Source organism: Pseudochaenichthys georgianus, chromosome 15 (genome assembly GCF_902827115.2).
Source record: "Pseudochaenichthys georgianus chromosome 15, fPseGeo1.2, whole genome shotgun sequence".
Lineage (NCBI taxonomy): Eukaryota > Metazoa > Chordata > Actinopteri > Perciformes > Channichthyidae > Pseudochaenichthys > Pseudochaenichthys georgianus.
In genome coordinates, this window is record NC_047517.1 from 22,414,660 (window position 1) to 22,439,040 (window position 24,381).

Below are 24,381 nucleotides of genomic sequence, written 5' to 3' on the forward strand. Positions count from 1 at the left end.
ATATTATATTTCTTAACATATACTTTTGAAGTTCTACGTAGAGTAAACATGTCCAACGCTGTACACTGGGAGACTTTCTCGAGAAACAATTTGCATGAACTCAATGTTTCAGCAAATGCGGTTTTTATTATTATTTGGGCTTTGACACATTTAAAGCACAGCTTTGCAGACATCTGAAAGAGTTTAAAGGCTCACAAACCACAGAAACCACGACATTATTATTATGATTTTCAGGAAAATATAACAATAGAAAAATCCTCTGATAATTCTTTAGCAGAAATATTCATCGGTAATGATTTTATTTAATCTAAAAAGCTAAATAATATGTAAACCTTTAATTCTACAACATTCCACCATTCACATCTGCTGCACTGTTATTTGTTCTATCCTCCAGAGAGCCATGAAAAGGCGATTAGAGGCAATACACCATTTTTAGAGGGTGGCAACTGATAGACATCAACTTTGAAGTCTGCTACAAAAAAGCCTTTTTCGTGGCTGATCATACAAGTCGCCCTCCTCCCCTGAGAGAGAGGTAGAGGTCTCTCATCACGGAGCAGTTTAGCGTGGTGGGATGGCTGAATGCTAGGACTTCATTAAAGCCCCTCTATTGTTAACATCTGGGTTCAGAAGAATGGCTCTTTCTCTGGTAAATGTTGCCCTGGCTTAACAAGGGATTTTATTACACCATGCAGTTGACATTGGCAGCAGTGGCAAGTCTGGCAATGGAAACCCTTCGACTGTTCAGGTCACAGGAGATCAATCAAAGCAGCCCGTTTCCCTGAAGCCTTCACCAGAACAGGGAGTCAAACGTGTATCAAATGTTGTTGTTGAACCAAGATACACAACTTTTTTGTGAATTCTGGTTAGAATGTTTCCACAGTGAAGAAAGCACTCAGTACCTAGCCTGATTATATAATTGGATCCGATTTAAAGTTGTACAGACTCTTCTTTCCTTACTGTATCTTTTTTTCTGCCCTGCACCTGCTTTTCTTTTTTTAGATGCACATAATATATCATCCCCATGCTCACACAAGAACTCCCAGACTAAAGTGCAGAACTAATCTCCCATATCGCTCCATTTGCGCTTCACACCATCTCCTCTCCCCATCCCCCTCTGTATAAGCCCCTCCCTAGTAGGAATGTGGCTGCCATGGCAACTGCTGAATCATCCTCCGCCGTCCATCTGCAGCGTCCTCTAATTCCATCTCCTCCTGAAGCCAGGCCCTCCAGCATCCAGGCCTGTATTAGCGTATTGATCTAACGCTTCAATTTGCCATATGACTTGCAGCATTCTTTGCAGGTCATTCTCAGAGGACACAGAGGTGCAGCAGGGCTGAACAGCAGCCATTTGAATGGGTAACGTACCCACTACAGTGAAGCACTGCCTGAGCTATGAGCAACTCATCCAGGACTATCCATGGCTGAAGCGCTGGCTGCAGGAGGAGAAGGTGGGCGTCCTTTTTCTTCTTTCTTATTTGCTGCACATGCTCTGCCACATGACTCAGTCATGACAGAGAGGATGCACAGCAGCCAGACACTGATTACAGCACTGGTGCTTCTTATGTAATGTCCTCTTCAATGTAAACTCTGCTCTACATTCACACATCACTGTGTTTTAAAAGGATGCATGTATTTAAAAATAGTAAAATGAAAAAGTCTTGCTAAATTGTTTTTATGGGACAATAGATGAGGATAAATTATTCTGTTACTTTTGAATCCGTGCATCTACCGTCCAATTGTTTTTCTTTATTAAACACGTAAACGGAAGAGCGTCTGAGAGGCGTTTTTGCTTTTTGCTTTTCACTTTAATAAATGGTCAAATGGTCCTTGGAGCAAGGGGGGGGGGGGCGAAACTCACGGAGGTGATTTCAAAACAAAAGCACTCGTTTGTTAAAATCACACTTTGAATCACTCGAGTATCCTGCTGAAGGACCGGTGATTATTATAAACAAGGGGAATTTAGCGATCACAACGAAAACGGCCAAGACACATATTGAGCCCAGAAAATGGATGTTATTAAGGGCTGTCAATATAATAAGCCTCTGTCTAAAATGGACAACATTGTTAGGAGATTTAAACTATACAGCGATTCTGCACTGCGGTCACTCTTTCTTTTTTCAAATCAGCTGCTCTTCATTCCTGCTATATTTGACGAGTGATATAAATATGTTTCACCACAAGTTCTTAAGGAAACTGACACTGTTGGACTCGGTTCTAGTTTGACTTCTTTCAGAAATAAAATGAAGTACTTTTGCTGTGTACTTTGTGAGTAATCCTCTGTCAGAGTCCCCTTAGTACATTATGTCTTTGATGAATGATAACAAATATAATTTTACCATTAGTTCTTAATTAAATTGATACTGTTTGACTTTTTATTAGTTAGCCTACTACTTACAAATGTTGAAGTACTTTTACTGTGTATTTTTTGAGAAATACTCTGTCAAAGTCCCCTGCTGAGAACAAAATCAACCCACTTCTGCCAAGTTTGATGAGGGAATTCTTTTTTATTGCCATTAGTTCTTCGTGAGATTGATCCTGTTGGACTCAGTACTACTGAACTACCCCCACAAGTACTATGAAGTACTTATTGTGTACTTTTCCAACAATCCTCTGTCAATGTCCCCTCCTGAGTACAAAAATGCATGTTTCTCTGCTATTTTGAATAAGCGTTAAAAAACCTTTCTTCATGAGACTGATATTGTTGGACAGAGTATTTTAAGAGGATGGTAGACTGCACACTGACTCACTCTGTCACTCTTGTTGGCCTCTTATGATGCTGCTGTCTTTTAATATATGATTATTTCTCAGCTGCTAATTCGTCACAGATTCTTCAATCTCATCCTTCCATCAGTCCCGTCAACCCATCAGCCTCCAGCACACTTCCAGTGTCTGACTCCAATGATATTGTCCTGATGCTGTAAGGGTGATGCCCCATGATCACACAGTGCCAAGGACCTCATATTATGTCTGTCATTAATGTTACATCACCCATTATAACAATTTGCTTTCCTTTTTCTCTTCTCTTAACTGAATAGCCCTGTCTTTAAGTATAATACAATGTAAAGTCCTTTTCCTGCACCATTTTAAGGCTTCAAAACAGGCATTTTTACTGTATGTGTTTGGAGAAATGACACAATCAATGGCCCAGAATTGTACTTTATAAACTCTTGTGGTGCTTGAAGAATTACACACTAGTTAAGCCGGCCAGGTTATATATGCCTTTTTTGGAGCCCTTTTTTGCAATATTTATTAAAATGTCAGTAGCTATTTAAACAAACCACTATCTGAGGATAATACAAGCAACCATAAAACACTCTTTACTAGAGCCATTGAAGCCCATGAAGAATTTATCCTTTCACAAATCTTTTCAACGTAAGTTAACATTTTAAATATTCTTCATTTGTAGTATTTTTTTAAAAAAGTGTTCAGAAAGACTGCATCAATTATATATGTATATATATATATATATATATATCAATATTTTTATTAACTAACCAAAGTCAATTTAAATAGCGGGCAAAAATGGGTTAATTGCCATGCATGTGGTGTTTGATATAGTTTTACGTTCAATTTCAACTATTTTAGGCAGAAAAACGTATATTGACTAACCCTTTTTTAATAATTTACTATAATTTAGAAAGGTTTTTGTGAGAAATCATTTCAAAAGTAAACTTATTTTTCATTTTATATTTAAATTTGAAATGTTTGAACACAACATTATTAATTTATACATTTTTATCAATTTTTTAAAATGATGAATCCATTTATTTTAATGTATTTCCTTGAGGCTGGGGAAGATATCCAGCATGTAGTTCAACATGCAAATGTTCTAATTCAAGTAAGTATAAGTATAACATGGAAAAGTAAATAAAATACGTTTCATAGGAGGATGTGGATTTATTTTCTCTCACCTTGTAATTACACAATCAAACAATCTATAATTTAGCTCTGGCCTTCACTCACAAAAAAACATTTTGATGAATTGGACACATTTTTAGAAGGTCTATTGATTGACATGCAATGACTGGGACTGAAGGAAGAATCTGCGAGGAATGAACTAGGAGCAGAGAAATAATCATATTTTAAAAGACAGCAGCTTCATAAGAGGCCAACAAGAGTGACAGAGTGTGTCAGTGTGCTGAAGGATAGACCAGCTATCCAGGCCAGACTCTAAAGACTTTCCAAGGTGTAAAATGCTGCTGCCGGAGTACTGACTGGAAGTATTGCTGATATCATGTCTACCATCCTCTTAAAATACTCTGTCCAACAATATCAGTCTCAGGAAGAAAGGCTTTTTTTAACGCTTATTCAAAATAGCAGAGAAACATGCATTCTTGTACTCAGGAGGGGACATTGACAGAGGAGTACTGGAACAGTACACAGTAAGTACTTCATAGTACTTGTGGGGGTAGTTCAGTAGTACTGAGTCCAACAGGATCAACCTCACGAAGAACTAATTGCAACAAAAAATAATTCCCTCATCAAACTTAGCAGAAGTGGCTTGATTTTGTTCTCAGCAGGGGACTTTGACGGAGTACTTCTCAAAAAATACACAGTAAAAGTACTTCAATGTATTGTAAGTAGTAGGCTAACTAAAACAATGTCAAACAGTATCAATTTCATTAAGAACTAATGGTAACATTATATTCTTATCATTCATCAAAGATAGCAGTAAAACTACTAAGGAGGGGAATTTGACAGAGGATTACTCACAAAGTAGGCTACAGTAAAAGTAGGCTACTTTATTTCTGGTAGAAGTCAAACTAGAACCGAGTCCAACAGTGTCAGTTTCCTTAAGAACTTGTGGTAAAACATATTTGTATCACTCCAAATATAGCAGGAATGAAGAGCAGCTGATTTGAAAAAACTCGAGAGGCGGCGGAGTTGACCGCAGTGCAGAATCGCTGTAGCCTGTAGTTTAAATCTCCTAACAACGTTGTCCATTTTAGACAGAGGCTTATTATATTTACAGCCCTTAATAACATCCATTTTCTGGGATCAATATGTGTCTTGGCCGTTTTCGTTGTGATCGCTAAATTCACCTTGTTTCCCTTTGTTTATAATATTATCACCGCTTTTGTTTTGAAATCACTTCCGTGAGTTTCGTCCCGCCCCTTGCTCCAATGACCATTAGACCATTTAGTAAGGTAAAAAGCAAAAAGGCCTCTCAAACGCTCTTCCGTTTACGTGTTTAATAAAGAAAAACAATTGGACGGTAGATACACGGATTCTTTTGTGTTGTGTAACTATTTGTGCTGCCTAAACAAAATAATTCGATAACAAGAATAATATTTGTGTTTTGCAAGTGGACAAATATTCTGACCTACATTCAAATACTCACATAATATTGAATCAAATTACTTGATCATCCATCTTTTCGGCCTCTTGTAGATAATTGTTTTTGTTTAAAAGGCTGCATAATTCTCGAATAGCTGAGTCTGAGCGTTGCTTCACTTTCAATTGTGAAACTCAGAAGTACAAGTACCACGGTGACATACTGCATTTTCGAGTTATCATAAAGCGATGCATTCAAAATCCTTCTCCAATTTGGAAAGGGATTTGGCAACAGAGACTATTTACCACAGTTACAGTATACAATGTGTTTTGGAGACTCCAAAGCACATTATATTGCAGAGAAAATGTACTTACGTAGCAGAAGTAAAGTAGCCTACTACATTACTGATGCAAAAGTTAGCAGGAGTTCGTTGGTGGAGTTAATTCAAACAAGCTAACGTTAGCTAGCTAGTGTAAACTACGTCTGTCAATATTGACTTCTGTTCGCTAGTTGGTGAAGACAGGTGGTAAATGTCTATTCTAGAAAAGACGAAGACATCTTTCTCAGAAGTTGGTGGACATAAAAAAAAGGAGGTACCGTTAAAACTGAACTTACGTTTGTCATGTAACGCGTCATAGATGCTAATGTAGCTCCATGTCTGTGTGTGGAAGGTAGTCTTTGCCAACACGTGAGTTGCTAGCTGCCATGTCTGCCGGTTTGTTTTGTTACTCTCCTCCCTAGTGGTCAGTGGTGTAAAGTAGATTTACTCAAGTAGGCCTACTGTATTTTAGTCAAATTTTGAGGGACTTGTACTTTACTTGAGTTTGTCCAATGTTTACTACTTTGTACTTCTCCACTACAATTCAGAGGTAATGTGTGTACTGTAGGCTACATGTATGCTAGACCTGAAGTAAATTCACAAGTTAACCTGCAGCATCCAAAGTTATTAAACTGTGATAAAACCCATTAATAGATCAACAGTTTGAATCAAAACATATGATAATTATTCTGAAATGGGTAAATCTGCATAATCAGTAGGCTACTTTTATTTGTATTGTACCTTAAGTATATGTTGATAGCCTACTAATGTCTTTCTTCTTTTACTTGAGTAACATTTTGATTGCAGTACTTTTACTTGTAAAAGAGTATTCCTACACTCATTCCACTTATTCCACCTCTGCTAGTTTTTTTTATTTGTATTGTCCCTGTCTAAAAAGCTATCTAGAGCTATATCAATTCGTATTATCTTTAATCTCTATTGATTTTTTATGTTTTAATTTGAACAATCGCTTTTCTCTTAAAAAACAACGAGGTTAAGAACACAAAAATACCCTGATACTCTGAATATCTCATGTGGTTTGTGTGGAGTTACCCTGGCCTGTCCTTTCTCTATGAGACATCCTGAGTTTGCATCTTAATGTCATGAAAAGTGTATGTTTAGGTTCTCAGGTTTCATGTGGTTTAGAGGTAGACAGTTGTTCATGTTAAAAATACCATGTCCTGGAGCATCTCATGCCAAAAGGATGACTGCATGCCTTCTTCAATTCAGTCCTGTGTACCTCTAATTCTTATGACTGTATCTCTCGATATTTTCCCAGACTATTACAGGACATGAGTATCCAGAGTTTGTTAAAATAGTTGAAGTAGGACCACGAGATGGACTTCAAAATGAAAAGGTATACTACAGTCACAAATCTCATTTATATTTATACGTAGGCACCCTTGTTTTGTATCTTCATGCATGACCACCCGGGAATTTCCCATTTTTCATACATGAAACAATCCATAACATATGGGTTGTGTGCCATAATTGTCAGGAGCATATGTTTCACATTTTCTTTGAAATAGAATAGGAAAGATGACACAGCTTCCGGCTCAGTTTAATCAGCCTAGCATGTCACTGCTTTATCATTTCCTTATTGCACGCCTGTCGTTTTACAGATTGCACGGACTAGATGCATGGATAAAGTAAATGTATAATCACAATATGTTATTATTATTAAGCAAGTGCAAGATTCAGCAGGGGAATATAGATTTTATAAATAAAAAGCGTTGCTAGATATCTTCTTGTTCTAATTCCCATCCTGAGTGGAATCAAAGCCAAAATAAGCAGTTTCAGTTGCATTGTTCCCCAGGAAATTGTTCCAACAGGGGTGAAAATCCAGCTGATAGACATGCTCTCGGGAACAGGCCTGCCTGTGATCGAGGCCACCAGCTTTGTCTCTTCAAAGTGGGTACCGCAGGTAATAACTCTTCTTTGTGCACAGCAAAAGAGTGCTGAGTGATTTATTAGGCTCTCTTTCTTGTCTGCATAACTCCTGTGGAAAATCTCCTCTAGTATCCTTGTTAGACCTACAAGTGCCTTTGGAAATACTATTTGAACTCTCTCGTTCCCTGTCATAAATTGTGTCAGTATTGACTTCCTAAAAAAAAAAGCAAACATGAACATGTCACATTTTATTTACTGAGATGAAAAAATTATTCTGTCCTTTCCGCTGACTACAAGTATGTAAAAACATTTGTGCAGGGTGATTTATTCTCAGATGATGTAAAAGGTTTATTTTTCTACGTCATATGTTTTCCCCCCACTTCATTTAGATGGCAGACCACTCTGATGTACTCAGAGGAATTCAGAGAGCACCTCATGTTCGGTATCCTGTTTTGACACCTAACATGCAAGGCTTCAAGGATGCTGTAAGCATTCATTTTGAATTCAGCTTGATGATGTCTGTTTTAGACCAAAGTTATTTTTACATGCTTGTCAATCTAAGTTTAATGTAGTGACTAGTGCTTTTTTTCCACATAAGTGTGACTCCAGCACCGTGTTCAAAACTGTTTTACAAGTTCATTTTTCTCTCCTGTTTTAAGGTTGCAGCTGGTGCTACTGAGGTGGCGGTGTTTGGGTCAGCGTCTGAAACCTTCAGTAAAAAGAATATTAACTGCTCTATTGATGAAAGCATGCTGAGGTTTGAGGACGTCATTAACACTGCCAAAGAGCAACAGATTCCAGTCCGCGGGTGAGTATTTGGAAAATTAATGATCCTTGCAATTAATGAAAACACATTTCTAAAGTTCAACCACCTTTGAGATTGTTGTTTTTACTCCAAATTATACACTGTTGAAAAAACTATAGGTTACTTACGTAACCCCAGTCTCAGAGTAACATGAAGTGAGATGTCTCACTATGGGATGCGCCTCATCGCGGAGCAAACAGAAGCATCAATCTCATTACGCCAATCCTGATTGGCTGGTGATCTTGACGAAGGCGTCAGGGGAAATCACCCCCTATAAGTAGCTTGCGCCACAACGCATGCGTCACTCAAAATAAGCACCTCTTCTCGCTTCACCATAGCAAGGAGGGCCGTCTGGTGAGACATCTCACTTCATGTTACTCTGAGTACTGGGGTTACGTAAGTAACCTATAGTTCTCATTCATAACACTCCGTTCGATGTCTCACTATGGGATATTGTAGCTCCCATATTGCCAGATGAGCTTATCTCGAAAATCACTGATCAACCAGAATTTAACAGGTGGAGTCCCGACTCAACAAGGTGCCCAGCACTGCTCGGGCCACGCTTGGAGCGGAGACGTCTAGCCTGTAAAAGCGGACAAAAGTGAGTGGCGAAGACCAGCTCGCCGCTGCACAGATGTCTTGGATGGAAACATCCTTGAACAAAGCCCAGGATGTAGGCAGGCCCCGAGTCGAGTGAGCCCGCAGACCCAAAGGTGCTTGCAAATTCTGACTCGTATAGGCCAAAGCAATTGCCTCCACGATCCAGTGTGAGAGCCGTTGCTTAGTAACAGGCTTGCCCTTGTGAGGGTTAGCCCAGGACACGAAGAGTTGGTCATTAAGACGAAGCTCCTTTGATCTGTCCATATATTCATTTCATTTCAAACCTTTATTTATACAGATAAATCCCATTGAGATCATTGATCTCTTTTTCAAGGGAGACCTGCTCAAGTAGTTCCACATGAAACATAAAAACATAAACAGAACAACAAAAGGACATCATACAGCATCATTTACATAATTATCCACATAAGCAGGTACCAATAGCTTCCGATTGACTAGCATCCAACCGAGCTTTAAAAACATTTAGTGGCACCAGATTGTTCAGTTTCCATTTAATTTGCAGACTATTCCAAGACAGAGGAGCTGCGCATCTAAAAGCTGTCTTCCCTAAGACAGTCCTAGCAGTTGGCACATTTAATAAAACCACTGCATTCGATCTCAGGCAGTAGCCACTTACAATTCTCCGAGAGATCAGGGAGCAGATATAAGATGGAAGTTTCCCTAACATGGCTTTGTATATAAAAATGTACCAGTGACTGAGCCTCCGTACAGTTAGTGAAAGCAAACCAGCCCTTGCATACAGGGTACAGTGATGGGTTAATGCTTTACAGTTTGTCACAAATCTCAGTGCACTGTGATACGCAGCATCTAACTTGACCAGGCAATTGGCAGGTGCATTCATATAGACCAGATCCCCATAGTCCAGCACAGGTAAAAAGGTCACAGTGACTAGCCTTTTCCTGGCCTCAAGCGAGAAACAGGACTTGTTTCTGAAAAAGAACCCTAGCCTAACCCTCAGTTTTTTTAGCAGGTTATTGACATGAAGTTTAAAAGTGAGACAATCATCAAGCCAGATACCAAGGTATTTGTAACAGGCAACAACTTCAAGTTTTGTTCCTTGCGTAGTTACAATATGTGTGTAAAGCCCGGACTGGATACAACAGATTCTGCTGCTGCTCCCCGGAGGAAACCAGCGGCGGAGGAAATGCCTCAATGTCAATTGGGGTACACGAACCAACCACCTTTGGTGTAAAGGCAGGGTTGGGCTTTGTTGCAGCCCTAAGTGCCACTACGCATTACATAATAACCAATACTCTCCGCACGCCGTGGCGCGCGGGGTTTAGTTTTATTATGAGACCCATGTTGAGCGGGTGCTTTACGAGGACATTTGTCTGCGTAATCTGACTCTGCTCGGCGGGTATTATAGATAAAACCCTTCTTTTTAGGAGAGAGAGAACCTCTCTCTCCAGAATATGGGTTGACTCTCTCCGGGTTTGTGAAAACAGATAAAGTGTAACTGTTTTGAGAAGCCCAGGCAGATGTCGTGAGTATCTTCTGCTGTATGCTCCTTAGAGCCAGCTGAGATGTCATGGTTACGGCTCCGGCCGGCACTGCACATGCGCGTGACGGTGGTGCCCTTACAGCTCCAGCCGGCACTGCGCATGCATGTGACGGTGGTGCCTTCACACATAGATATATATAAACACTAGATGGCTCACACGCGCTGCTGGCCAATGGAGACCGACGTTGCCACTTGGCCGCCATCTTGCTACAGGCAGTGCTCTCATTCATAACATTATGGTTTACTATTTAAATAACCATAGCTTGCTCAATTTTCAACCGATTTTCTAACGGTTTGGTTTTTTATAAACATCAAAGATTTAGTTATGATACTGCATACTTATAATCATGGACTTTCATATGAAAATAACATTAATCAGATAAAGCAATAGCTATACACACACACAAGGTATTTATATTAAATATTTGCCGGTGTATATATTTCCATTTATTTTATTATATTGTCAATATTTAAAATAAATTATAAATAAATTATAAAATTAAAATACATTTATATTTTATATATAAAAATCGGTCTCATGTTACCACTCTGTAAACCAAGAGTTGTTAATTGAGCAATGCCTTAGCTTGAAGAACAGGGACACAACTAATGACAATAGCATATGTTGGTATATTATTTAGATATTCACACCTTTATCAGAAGAACCAAACCAACATAAAATGTGCTCACAGACAGGCCAGTTCTGTCTAATTTATCACAATTATTTTTGACATGAGATCTTCATATCATCCTAGTTTTGTATTTAGTTTCTAGATTTGTAAACAAATCCAGAACCTTTGAAATATGTTATTGAAAAAAGACCAAGAATAATATAAACTGTACCATATGTCCTTCTGTAGTCCATTTGTGGTTTGTCTTGACTCACCCCGGCTGATATATCACAAAATCCACTGTTTAAATTGTTCCCTATATTGCCCCTATGCCCCTGTAAGGTGTCCTTGGGTGTTATGAAAGGCGGCCCCCCAACATAAATGTATTATTATTATTAAGAAGAACAACTTGGTGTGGTGTGGAGGGGATGTAGGAAGCAGGAGCAGGTGGGGAGAGATGGGGCTTCAAGGTTCAAGGTTATTTGTTTTAAATGTGTCTTGCACACAATAAAATAAAATACAGTATACCACAAAACCAATAAGACACACGGTGACACATGGCACACCAACAATCAATCATCGTCCAGCCTCAGCTTTGGTATTCTTTCACAACCATGTTATGGGTTTATTAGACTGAGCAAACATAAACATATGTGGTGATCCCACGGGTTCTTGTTTGCAGACAGCGGCGATTGGAGCATCCGTAGGCTGCACAAAAGTCCGGCATAGTCAGGTACTTCTGTAAACACAAAGCCAGCAAATTCCTGTATCATAATGCAAGATGTTTTTAACAAGCCAAACCACTTGGAAGAAATCATGTGTAACTTAAGTTATGTTGAAAAGAAAGAGCAGTTCTGCCTCTCCCACTGGTGTAAAGTTGCTGGGTGAACTTTGTAATACTAGGTCTCACTGACAGCCTCTTGTTATTAGCCAGCTAATAAATACAACCACATACACAAAGAAAAGCTGCAATTTCAACATGTCCAAGCATCCTGTATCATAGCCATGCTAATAATGTTTATAATAAACCAAACCGTTTGTAAATCAGTCAAGATTTCAGCGAGTTAAGAGTATTCTTGTGCAGATCACTCACCTTACAACAGCTACCATAACGCGAATCAGAGTAACTGTTGACTGTAGCAAGATGGCGGCCAGTCAGCTACGCTGGAAAATCTCCCATGAGCCATCTAGTGTTTATATATATCTATGCCTTCACAACCCCAGCCGGCACTGGGCATGCGCGTGACGGTGGTGCCTTCACGACCCCAGCTGGCACTGCGCATGCGCGTGACGGTGGTTTCTTCACAGACCCGCCAATAATCCGCCTTTTGAGAGATGCCGTAGCTGCTCTCAGAAGGGGAACAATTGACTGGCTGTTTATTGGCTTCATTGATTTTCTTTTCATTTTTTTGAGCTGCGCCCTCGGCCTGAAGCCTGGATGCGTCAGCGGCAAATGTTTTATGACAGAGGAATCAATCAATGTGTGACATGTGTTTGTGCGGACTTGAGGATGGTGTTTAGGCATCTCTCGAGGCGGCGGGAACACATTCACGGAGGGGAGAAGGAGGGGCTGTCACGCCGCTCGCTTCTTCTTCCTCGACTGCTGAACGAAATTCTGGGTTGGCTGAGCCTGAGCTGCAGCCGGAACCGGAGATTTTCTCGGCCAACTTGCCCTTGTCTCCAGCCTGGGCTGGGGACTCGGGGTGGGCTGCGACCTCTGCTTGTCCGGTGCTTTAAACCGAGCAGAGTTCGAGACAGCTTGGGTGAAGGACTGCTGCTGCGAAGGCAGCGGCTGGACCCTTCCAAATGTCCGTGACCGCTGCCATCTCGTCCAGAGTGGCTGCCCCCGGGTTACCCGACAGGTCCTCGCAGAGCTCCGCTTGGTGGGCGGTTAGCAGCGAGGACACGTTCAGGGCCCTGGCGGACAGCGCTGCCGCTTTGTAGGACTTTTCAGTCATTGTAGACTGAAAACGGTCCGCCTTTGCTGGCAGCGTGGGGTTCCTGCTCGGTGAGGGGCCCACCTTCGGCAGAAGGTGGGCCGCCACCAGCGGTTCCATGGGCAGTATGCGGAGCAGGCCGAGCCTCTCCATTCCATCGCATTCCAGGGAGGAGACACCCTGGATTGGGACCTTGTTGCTGAAGGGCCGGTCTCTCCACGAGACCGGCCCTTCATCCAACATTTCTGGAAAAACCGGGAGGAGTTGCCTCCCTTTGCCCGCTGTTTGGGGAAGATGCTTCCCCTCGTAGCGGGACCTGGAGGTCTCCTTGGCCATTTCGGGCCACGGAACATTGAGTCTGACCGCAGCGCGTTTGCACACGGCCTGCAGGTCCATGCTCAGACCGGGCGAAGCTGGTGTGCTGTCGCCCGGGAGAGCAGCCCTCGCTCCAGGCTTTGCAGCCTGGGCCGATGACATGAAGGTGTCCTCTTCTTGTTCATCTGACTCGGACAGGAGGAACGCCAGGGCGTCCTCCTCATCGTCCTCCTCATAATCCAACTCGAGGACATCCTCCGCGGGTGAGACCATGGTGAGGTCTAACCGGGAGCCCCAGCTTGGTAAAGCGCGGGAATCCGTTCCCGCGTGTCTTGTCGTCACCGGGTCCCGGCCTGCCAGGGCGCGGGATTCCGGTTCTGAGGCCATCGCTGATAATGAGCCCCAGACCGACACGGAGAGGGGTTCGCTCTCTGCGGCGGACGCCCCCGTGTCCTGACTGCCGGCCGGCAGGTCCATGGACATGGGGGGGTCCTGTTCCGACAGGCTAGCTTGTCTCGCTAGCCGTCGGCGGAGGCTCTTAACGGTGAAGCGGACACAATGTCCGCATGAGCCGGGGTTGTCGATAGCGCCTCGGGCGTGTTCCAGCCCGAGGCAGGACGAACAGAGCTGGTGTGTGGCTGTGCCCGAGATCTTCAACCCGCAGCCGCAGAGTCGAGCCACCGAGTCCCTGACTCCTCTGGTGTGAGGGAGAGGGGCGTCCATCCTTGTCGCCTCGTGGCGTGGAGAGGGCCCGCTCTCGACAGGTGGGACGGGAAAAAAGGTATTACCACCTTGTCCTTAATCCGGAGAACAAGGACGGTGTGGGTCTTTTATTCCCGGAGAATACTGACTGGTGTGGCAGTATGCTCCTTTTTTAATCCTTTTCCCCTCCGTGGTGTCGGTAGAGAGGGAGCGAGCTAGCAACAGGTGTGCTGCTAGCTTGAAAAAATCGGACCTACCTTACTTTCTCGTAGAGAAGGTCGAGGTCGATTTTTAAGTACTAACGGTGTTAGTACTACCGTCTTCCTGCGAAGCAGAAGGAGTAGCCGGCTAGCGCCCGACGACCGAAATGGTATTTTGGGTTCAGTCTGTGGACAGTGAAGCTTTCCCGGCTACTGTGAGATGTGCTCTGAAGCGAGAAGAGGTGTTTGAATGACGCATGCGTTGTGGCGCAAGCTACTTATAGGGGGTGATTTCCCCTGACGTTGACGTCAAGATCACCAGCCAATCAGGATTGGCGTAATGAGATTGATGCTTCTGTTTGCTCCGCGATGAGGCGCATCCCATAGTGAGACATCGAACGGAGTGTTATGAATGAGAACTGCAGTTACTATATGAAGGAGAAAACACACAATTCAGTAATGATAGATTTAAATAAAACGTCCAGATGTTCCCGAGGTTATATTTATGCATTAGTGAACCGCTCGTCCAGATGGACATTTAAGCAAACCAAACATTGAAAGTTACTGCAAATATTTCAATTGTTATGCATGTTGGATTAAATAAACCTCTCTGTTTAAATAGGATGAACACATCAGAAAAACAGTGAATTTGTTTCCAAGTGCTAAACAAATGTTTGATAGTTAAAAAAAATGTCATCCAATTATCACACTAAAATCTAATCACGGATCTGGTAACCAAATCTCATATTAATCTTTTTGTCGGCCTTTGAGATATCTCGAGATGAAAAGCCAAAATAATATTAGAAAATTACGACAGACAACTGTGAAACAGTGTTGTCTTCCTGAAAGTGCCTAACATAAAATCCTGTTGTTGAATGGCTTCTACTTCAACAACGGTTGTTTCAAATGTTATAGTTCATCAAATGCAAATCACAAATGTTTTGTCTTTCAGATATGTGTCTTGTGCCCTTGGATGCCCCCACGAGGGACACATTGAACCTTCCAAAGTCTCTGAAGTAAGAAAACCTTTCGAAAATCCTAATATTCATATTAACTGTTACATTCAGTGGAGAAAATATTAATGGAGGTCATTCTGAATTGTTATCACCTCACATGACATTGCATATTAACAAACATATACAAAATACAGGTTTTCAAAACAAATGTATTCATTAGAAGATTACATGATTTATGGTTAGTTATTTACTCTATGATTCTGTGTTAATGAGAGAATCTCACACGTTTTTGAAACAATCTTTTAGGTGGCCAAGCGGTTATATGCGATGGGCTGCTATGAGATTTCCTTGGGAGATACCATCGGTGTTGGTACTCCAGGCTCCATGTTGAAGATGCTGCAGAGTGTGATGGAGGAGGTGCCTGCCCACGCTCTCGCAGTTCACTGCCATGACACTTATGGGCAAGCACTGCCCAACATCCTTACTGCACTTCAGGTAAGAACTCATAATGTACTGTGGGAATGGTAATTGATAATTATTGTATTAGCAGAAGTAGTGGTAGAAAAGGCTTTTAATAATTGAGTTAAGACTGACAAACAAGGACTCCGTTTTATTGTTTTGACAACAATGATAAGACATGTGTCAATACCTTTTACTGCATTTTGCAAAGCCGCATCAACTCGTTCAATTGTGACTCCCTGTAGTTTCACAGTTTAAGGAGTTTTATTACAAACAGGATGATTGTAAAATCTAAGATGAACACATCCAAAAATATCCATTTTAAATGTATTTAAAACTTCAAGGTGTACAACCCCTGAGCGATCTCTTTTACAAGGCGATTAACAATAAAACCAAAAAAAGAAAATCAAAAGGAAAAGATAATTAAATAAAATAACAAACACACTCTCACACACACATAAAACAAGATTTCAACCCCAGTCTCAAATTCACAACAATATATTCATCTGCCAAAGCCAAATAGCAGTGACGGTTTACAAGGTGCTGCTTTCTCTGGCAAGTCTTTGCTGCCCTACTCTGGGTACAAATTGCTCAAGGCACCTGGCAAGTTCTTTACAAATCAAGTGGAACAGTTCCAAGATTTTTCTCAACGTTGGGTGCGGGACCTGTGAATTCTGAGAAACGTAGAGGACGGAGCTAGAAATTCCCAAAACCTGTATCTTTGAAAATAAGAGTGAAGGAAATCTCGGAAAGTAATGTTTTACAATTCTCAGATCTTTCTCAATTAAAGATAGACATGAGCTCTTATAATAATTATTTTATGAGATGAAAACACATTCTGATCTGTGTGTGAAAAGTGTTCTAATTGTTCTAGCAGAGGTCTGAAGAGGAACTACAAATACTGACATGATTAGAAGAGAGGGCCTCTGTACTTTACAAGACATTAATATATCATCCTTTTGATCCACACATCCTCATGTTGAGTTGCTTGATAGCTTGATATTCTTCAGCGGCTTGGCACCTTCTCCCTCGCATGCACATCTTCCTCCTTATGATGAATATGAACAATCTTGTGGAGAACCGCAGGCCGATTATGGATTAAGGCCCGACCTTTTCATAAATCAGTGTTCTTGCTCATGATGACATGAAGAGGAGCAACCAGATGTGGAAGCACAGTTGAGGTGGTGATTCTTGTTCCAGGATATCTTTCAACTTCCTTAAGTAACTGCCAACATTGCCGAGATCACAGTGGTTTTTCTGATGCTGTAAATCAATGTTCCTGCTTCGGTAATCATATGTTAAGCTGCTCCCAATCCATCTTGTGGCAGATGTTACAGTACATTCAAATACATCTTTTCTTGATTTTTACCATTTTCAAGAGCAAAGGATAAGTAGTGTTTATTTTCATCTGGCAAAATGAAGTTATATTGCATCAAAAAGTTCAATAAGGCTGATGGCCATATATTTTGGTCACTTAAGGTTGTTTGAAATGATATTAGAGATTTAACAACCTACGCATACAAATGTTTATCCAACATACATCTCTTAAAACACTGTTTCTCCTCTTAAACACATGTGTACTTTTTTAGTATGAAGTGTACCACAATGTTAACCTGCTCTGAGCTTTAATAACAATGTGTCTGTTTACAACATTATGAATGTATCCTCTGTATTGGGGAGTATGGAGAACGCACAAAACAAATGTATAGGTTACAAAGGGACACACAGAAAAGCAGGAACCATCAGTCAACAAGGAAGAGGGGCATTAAGAAACATGATCTTAGCTTCCCCACAAAGCGAGATGATTCACAAACTGCCCACTGAGAAAAAACTCCCAGAATCTTAATGAACATAAGATATTTCCAATGGGCCTTTCCAGCACAGTGCACATGTATTGTAGTGAAGAAAACAACAATTCATGGAACACACACAGTAATAAACTCGGTTTCTACACATCTCACAAAAATGTAATTAGGTTGTACATTTCCCGTGGAAGAGCTCTCGTCGGGTTGTTTTTACCGCTTTGCTCGTAGCGAGTGTAAAGCTGACATAAATGCAGACATAAAACAGACGCAACGCAGATATCAGTTCTCTGGAGCACATTGTCATCACAGAGGAGGAAGCTCATCGGGGGCTGGGTGGGTCAACACATGTGAGGAGGTCAGCACAAAGGCTCACCTATTCAGTGTCTATTGGACAAAGCAACTGAGAGCTAGGTGGATAGAAGGGCCCGGGGGGGCTCCTAACTCATCTGTCGCTTGGCTGTTGAACTCCCTGACAATGCTGCGCTTAAAGGCCAGTGGAAAGTGATCCTTTCATTTGCTCGCTGCAGTTGCCGGCCTCTAAAAAACGTTGATAGGGCTCGATAATAACTGGTGTGCAGAAGATAATGTTGAAGTTTGTTTATTAGGGTTAAACCATTTGAGAATTAGCATCTAGATTTCAAAAGGGTCCTGTTATGCTGTGTGACTTTCAGTTCTGCATAATTTCTGTGGTTATGTTATTAATTAACAATGTCACAACAAAGACAACGTTTTAAGACCTTGACACATTTCATTAAGTTACACTCCCGCTAAGACAAAGGACCTAAATATTCATTCTAATAAATATTAGAATCAGTTAACTTGTCAAACATTTACTCACATTTATTTTGTGGAATTTAATTTAAAGTAGGCCATAGTACAGCCTTTCGGTCTAGTAAATACTGTCCGCTGTATTATAAAATATTATGGTGCCAGTGAATTATATAAACACAGAGGAAACTGAGATAGGGCAGACCTCCATCCATTCCCTTTTTGCAATGGTAATGAAAGTCAAAAAATAATGTATCTATCCCCTCATTATGTGAACCTGCTATGTTGCCATGCCATGATTTATTATGGGTCCTTCTAGCTGATTCTACACCCTTTCAACAAGTTTAATTACAATTGGAAAAGTGCTTTTCCTGCTGACAAACAAACAAACAAACAAATCGAGGCCAAATCAAATCGTCCCTCGTGGAGGTAGTAAATATCTACTTTTTGTAACGTTATTTTTGTAGTTCACTGTATTATAACTTGAGAAGCACACCCACTATTTAAAAAACTGAGTTGTCAGATGTTAAAGGTATTTACTTCATGAAAACTTAAAAAAATAAAAGATTGACAGTCAGGACACAAAACAGCATAAAGCCTTAACAGTCCTTAAAAGAAAAAAAGATTTGATTTATTTTTAAGTGAATGCTTTTCTCTTTATTATTTACATTTGTATTCCTCTGTAACCCTGTAACATATTGCTCAAGAAAATATAAAGAATCTTCTTGTGTTAAATAGCAAATATATACAAAAGTTAGCCTTGATTTTGGATTGCTGGGTGAAAAGCACAGCGGTGCAGTTCAATTCCTCGGTGGATCATATTCAGAATGATTCATCACAGCTGCCCTGTGGCCACAGAGAATAATAGCAGCCGGGGATATTTTGCCTACCATTTACTCACCCATAAACAAGATGGAAATGAAAGATTTTATCATAGCTTTTCATTACTGTGTGCCAGAAGTCCACACCACCAACTGGGATAGAAATGAATTCCCCCAGCGCTGTCAGCCCTGAGTCACCTCTTTTGTTCTTGATAAAGACATTCCTCAGTCTTTGTACCTTTTCTCTTTTTTTCCCAGGAGGTCTGGGGGGGCTTTGTTACAAACCTACTCCTGGCAGGTCACACAATGACAGCGTATGTACTTATATTTCACAGGTTTGGCAAGGAAGATTATTTATTCTCATCCACAATTTTTGGTGTATTGTGTACAGCTGCAGCTGGGGAATACAGTAGAACCTGTTTGCGCTCTCAATCGAGTCCTCAATAACACGCTAACAATAACATTCAGCGCTTTCCTTTAAAGCACTGTTCAACTTTGATGGACTATGCAAATAACTTAGTTTTACTAATAATTGACCGTCTAACTTTTTCATATTATAATTGCCACGATCTTCATCACTGAGGCCTAATAATTAAAAATTAAAAACTTGAAGGAAACTTAAAAAAGTTGATGAAACTGAATGTTTATATATACAGCATATGTTTTAACCTGTTTCTGACCACACAGCTTTAACCTAACATAAAGCCATAAAATGTAATTATTTACAAGAAACACAGATCTTGCATTGGGATCATAATATTGTTTTTATATCATAATATTTATGAGATTGTGGTTTTTGGTTGGTCATCCATTAAGAAGTTGATCTTTTATGGTGAATGATGTGATTATATGGTTCCAAATATTTATGCCCAAATAAATACAGAAGTAAAAGTGTCCATCCATCCATCCATCCATCCATCCATACATCCATCCATCTTCTCCCGCTTATCCGTGGTCGGGTAGCAGTTCCAGCAGAGAGCCCCAAACTTTCTTTTCCCTGCAACATCAACCAGCTCTGACTGGGGGATCCCAAGGCGCTCCCAGGCCAGCGAAGAGATATAATCCCTCCACCTGGTCCTAGGTCTAACCCTTGGTCTCTTCCCAACTGGATGTGCCTGGAACACCTCCCTAGGGAGGCGCCCAGGTGGCATCCTAACTAGGTCTTAGGTAAGACAGCTTTTATGTGCGCAGCTCCACTTGCTTGGAACAATCTTCAGCAAGAATTGAAACTGAGCAATCTCATTCCTCTGCATGTTTTTAAAGCTAGGCTAAATGAAATGCTTGCTGATACAATGGGCACTTGTAAATGTCTATAACTATGTATCCTGTAAATATAATGTATAATGTCCTTTATTGTTTTATGTTTCATGTGGAACCTATATGCTGCAGGTCTCCCTTGAAAAAGAGATCTATGATCTCAATGGGACCAATCTGGTTAAATAAAGGTTTGAAATGAGGTGCCCGAACCACCTCAACTGGCTCCTTAAGAGTAAAAGTGTCATTTATTTATTCTTAATAGGTTGTTTTGTCTATCTCCTAGCTGCCTTCTGGTATTCGGGGCAATCCTGTGTATGCGTTCCTGGAAAGAGGTGATATATGTGTCAGCAGTCGATCTCTGACACTTTCTTTCAGCTTCCCAGTTTATGTAGCAGTGGGTAAAGCATCACTGCTCCATATCCTTCAGTGAATGCACACTCTCTGTTTCTCTCTCTCTGACGCAGTTATAAAACCAAAATGGGAGCATGTCCATCTTCCGCCTCGTCCACTCGGAGCAACAAGCTTATCCCAAATCATGCAAGTTTAAAAAATGCACTGTGTCTTTACCGAGGAATGTATTGTTTTCTTATCGCCACAGCTTACTCAATATGGCTTTTTTAACACTGAGTGCACATCTGGTTTCTGGGCAGTGTGAAACTAACTGAGCATTGGCAAATTGGAGCTGCTGACCACCAAATCCTGCACAATTAGTGTCCTGAGGTACAGGGCACGCTGATGAAGGGTCCGTTTTGTTCCTCTCGGAAACTGTATGCCGAGGACCCCTGGCCTTACACGGTTAGCAGCTGAAAGCAAGAGGATTGGCATGTTAGATTACAACTCTGTGTTTATGCTTTAAAAAAAATCTGCCTAGTACAATATCCTGCTCTGGCTTTATCCAAGGTCTGGAAATCTCGTGCACTCCACACACCAGAGTCGATCTCCTCCTCCTCCTCCTCCTCCTCCTTCCACCCCCACCTTCTCCTCTCCCCTTGCCAACACAAACAGCAATTACGGCTGGCTCAGACGGCCCCTGAAAGAAATAGGTTCTTGTCTGGAGGAAAAGCAACCAATTAGCAACATTGTTCGTAAAAAGGCAATAGAGATGCTTTTAATTTAGCTTGCTTGGTTCTGCTCCATGGGGAGAAAGTCCTTCATGACCCGATGCCACTGTGAGGATCAGCGTGTTAATTTTGTTTCACTGTGGGATCCTCTGACATCTGGCTCTGCCACGGAAGCTGGAAAACATCTATAATATTCTCATGACGATCCCAGGGACATGTGGAAAACATCACAAGACCTTAGGCTGTAATGACTTTAATTCTGAAGGTCTGGCTTCATATGTTTTCGGTGTGAAAATGTACACTTGTAGGTTTTTTACACTTTGAACTGCAGTTTTATCGCTTTGCGTAATATGCGAATTCAGGGAACTAGTAAAATACAACTATATAAATGTACTCATCTTGAGGCATTAACATCAAAACAAAAGCAGTTACATTTTCATTCCTAAGCCGTCACACACATCTTTTTTATATGGGGCACACTTGGTATTTGTTGACAGCGAGTAAAAAAGAACAAAATAAAAGTTTCCCACTAAATATAACAATAACTTTGATTGTAAGCAGCCTATGAGACAAACATGCAAACAGCCTTAAAATAAATCTTTTGCAGGCACCACCACCACAGGACAGGAACACATGTTACTGAAGTCATCAGCGAGATTAATTATGACATTAGAGATTATTTGTAGCAACTGCACGTTTGTCGAGAAACGCTACAATTCTTGTATTGCTGGCACGCTGTAAGTGGATACCGTCCAGCCGAGGGGAGAAACAAAGTATTCTAAATGTGGGAAGAAAGTGAATCCCCATGGTTAAGGGCAGAGTGTTGCTGTAAAAACATGAGTAACACGGAGAATCAGGAACATATTCTGTTCTGCATTTATAAAGTTCCTCGCGTATGAACGTAATTATGCGGTGCTGGTGGTTGGAGCTGACAAAGAGGATGACTAAGCCACATTCTGTGCCCACTCATCCTCGGGACATAAGCCCGCAGTTCTCCTAAACAGCTGTAAAACACGACCGCAGCCCTGGCAGCGGGCAGAACAATCCAGCAGAACAAGGATCTTTGTTCCTGGATTCTACCTGAGATGGAGTGTGTGGAGGTCTGTCTGAATGTCTCTGTTGTGTGTCCTCTGCAGATGGGGGTCTGTGTGGTGGACTCTGCAGTAGCTGGCCTGGGAGGTTGCCCATATGCTCAAGGTTCATCTGGCAACGTATCAACAGAGGATGTTCTCTACATGCTCCATGGCATGGGCATTGAAACTGTGAGTATTTCTCCACGTTGCACTTTGTATTTAATTTATCCATAATCCCAACAGATCAACCAAACTCAACAGTCTTTCAGAGTTTGTTTACATTACCAGATCGCTCTGCAAACATACTGCTCTGTAAATGTTTATGTTATAATATCAGTGGTTTTACACAACTTGCACAAGCCCACAGTGTTGCATGCCCCATCTCAGGAACAATTTATTTAACAATCCCTACCCCTGCTGGCCGGATATTTTCACTACACTTTTTCTATCACCTGTTGCACACGTTCTTCTTAAAGTCACGAGGAGCCTGTGTTCACATGTTTTGTTCATCTTAACACAAAGTCCCAGTGTAGATGCTGATGCTGCAACATGTTTTCTTTGCAGGGTGTGAATCTTGCCAAAGTGATAGAAGCCGGTGACTTCATCTGCAATGCTTTACGTCGCGAGACAAACTCCAAGGTTGCCCAGGCAACAGGCAGAACACTGTGAAGGGAATATATTTAAATATTAACCTTTTATTTAACCTTTTAAGTTCTTCCCCTGTCGTTGCTGCATTCAGATATGTTATGTTCTGTTAAAAAAGATTTTATGTCATTTATCTCATTCAACTAATATAAACTGGCCTTTTTAAAAGCCACATTTATTCACTTCTGTTTTCAAACTTTCTCTTACTTATGGAGAAGACAAGTGCACTGATTAAATATCAGTCACTTTTATTACTTTGCGGTGCTCAGTGGCCTTATAATTATTTTTTACAGAATAAGTATTTTATTCGTTTTTCCAACCCACTGAACTTTATCAACAACCACCACATAGGTGTTGTGTTTTAATAAACAGAGAAGACAAACAACATGAAGAAAAGGCTCTCTCCTGCCTTTTAATAAATAGCTTTAATGCACTCCTCCGAAGACCCTTTCAGCTCTCATACTAGGTCAGGTCCTCTGAGAATAGCAACTTAAAAACAAGACTTCTCTCAAACAAAACGATTAAATAACACCTTGTCAAAATTGTTTTTGCCCTCAGGTTTGCCTAAAAGCATTAAGTAAGTGCCCCTTGATCATGTATGTGCCATTAAAAAAACGTGTACCATTACATAAGCTACCGTCTGGGAGTATAGTCTGTGTAAGTGTCAAATGTGTTTCTTCTGTCTATTTAAATCCTATATGTGCTATATTAAACCTAATAAAATAGAAAATTACATTATTTTGTAATTAAATGTTATGCAAGACAAGGTGGCAAGTATACATTGCTTTTATATATATATATATATATATATATATATTGTGTTTGAGAAAAAAATATCATTATCAGTTTTTTGTCTTTTCATGTAACCATATGCTGGAGGATTAAGATGATCCAAATTTAAAAAAACTGAACATAGTAGGAGAAAATACTTTGTGAACAAGGGGAAACCAAGTTGCAGCAATAAAATAATGAGCTCGCTTGTAAGAAAACTTTGGAAGTCTCCAAGTTTTGCAGTCTGAATAATTTGAAAGACAAAATACAGTTGTATTGGCATTGCAGTACAAATCTGACATCTGACAATAAGAACATGCATACTTATTCCTTCCAGTTGCTAGTTGTGTACTGAAACTGTGATTCAATGTGGTGTCATTTAATAAAAGTTAGTTTGCTTTCTACAAGTCTATACACTTTAATCTGGGTCTTTTTTCGATCTTTTCTATAAAACAGGACTTTTTTGCAACCGACTGTGTGAGAATCAAATCAAGCAAAAATCTGCAGCTCTTCTTATGACAACTTGAGACTGACTACTAAGTGAGCAAATCCCCACAGACAACCATGGTTAAAAAACAAGAATCCGTCA

The 24,381-nt window shown here is 40.8% G+C and overlaps 1 protein-coding gene and 1 long non-coding RNA gene across 8 annotated transcripts in view; one reads left to right on the top strand and one right to left on the bottom strand.

Annotated features, from left to right (window-relative positions):
• LOC117459863 (uncharacterized) overlaps nucleotides 1-5,979 on the bottom strand; it is a 37,047-nt gene extending 31,068 nt beyond the window's left edge. For 2 of the 4 annotated variants that reach the window (XR_004553563.2, XR_011644470.1), the window contains exon 1: nucleotides 5,342-5,396. This is a non-coding gene — a long non-coding RNA (uncharacterized lncRNA). Of the gene's footprint in view, nucleotides 1-5,341; nucleotides 5,397-5,649; nucleotides 5,739-5,890 lie in introns of those variants that run through there. The other 2 variants (XR_004553565.2, XR_004553566.2) reach the window with 2 other exon arrangements.
• On the top strand, nucleotides 1,151-24,204 carry hmgcll1 (3-hydroxymethyl-3-methylglutaryl-CoA lyase like 1). 4 transcript variants are annotated; one of them, XM_034101013.2, is made up of 9 exons: nucleotides 1,151-1,448; nucleotides 6,874-6,951; nucleotides 7,411-7,518; nucleotides 7,874-7,969; nucleotides 8,144-8,292; nucleotides 15,129-15,192; nucleotides 15,439-15,627; nucleotides 22,440-22,565; nucleotides 22,941-24,204. In XM_034101013.2, exons 1-9 carry the CDS (start codon nucleotides 1,353-1,355, stop codon nucleotides 23,043-23,045), a joined length of 1,011 nt encoding a protein of 336 aa, XP_033956904.1. In that variant the 5' UTR covers nucleotides 1,151-1,352; the 3' UTR covers nucleotides 23,046-24,204. The 4 variants fall into 4 exon arrangements, with proteins under 4 accessions (XP_033956904.1, XP_033956905.1, XP_033956907.1 ...); XM_034101014.2 differs by lacking the exon at nucleotides 1,151-1,448 and adding an exon at nucleotides 5,694-5,868; XM_034101016.2 differs by lacking the exon at nucleotides 1,151-1,448 and adding an exon at nucleotides 5,933-5,963.
• Nucleotides 24,205-24,381: the final 177 nt, after the last annotated feature.

Bases quoted from the DNA above. Each gene is read 5' to 3' on its own strand.
- hmgcll1 (XM_034101013.2), top strand. From the start codon at position 1,353: ATGGGTAACGTACCCACTACAGTGAAGCACTGCCTGAGCTATGAGCAA. The intron at 6,952-7,410 runs GTATACTACAGT...ATTGTTCCCCAG, and splicing joins ATGGACTTCAAAATGAAAAG to GAAATTGTTCCAACAGGGGT. The intron at 15,628-22,439 runs GTAAGAACTCAT...TGTCCTCTGCAG, and splicing joins ACATCCTTACTGCACTTCAG to ATGGGGGTCTGTGTGGTGGA.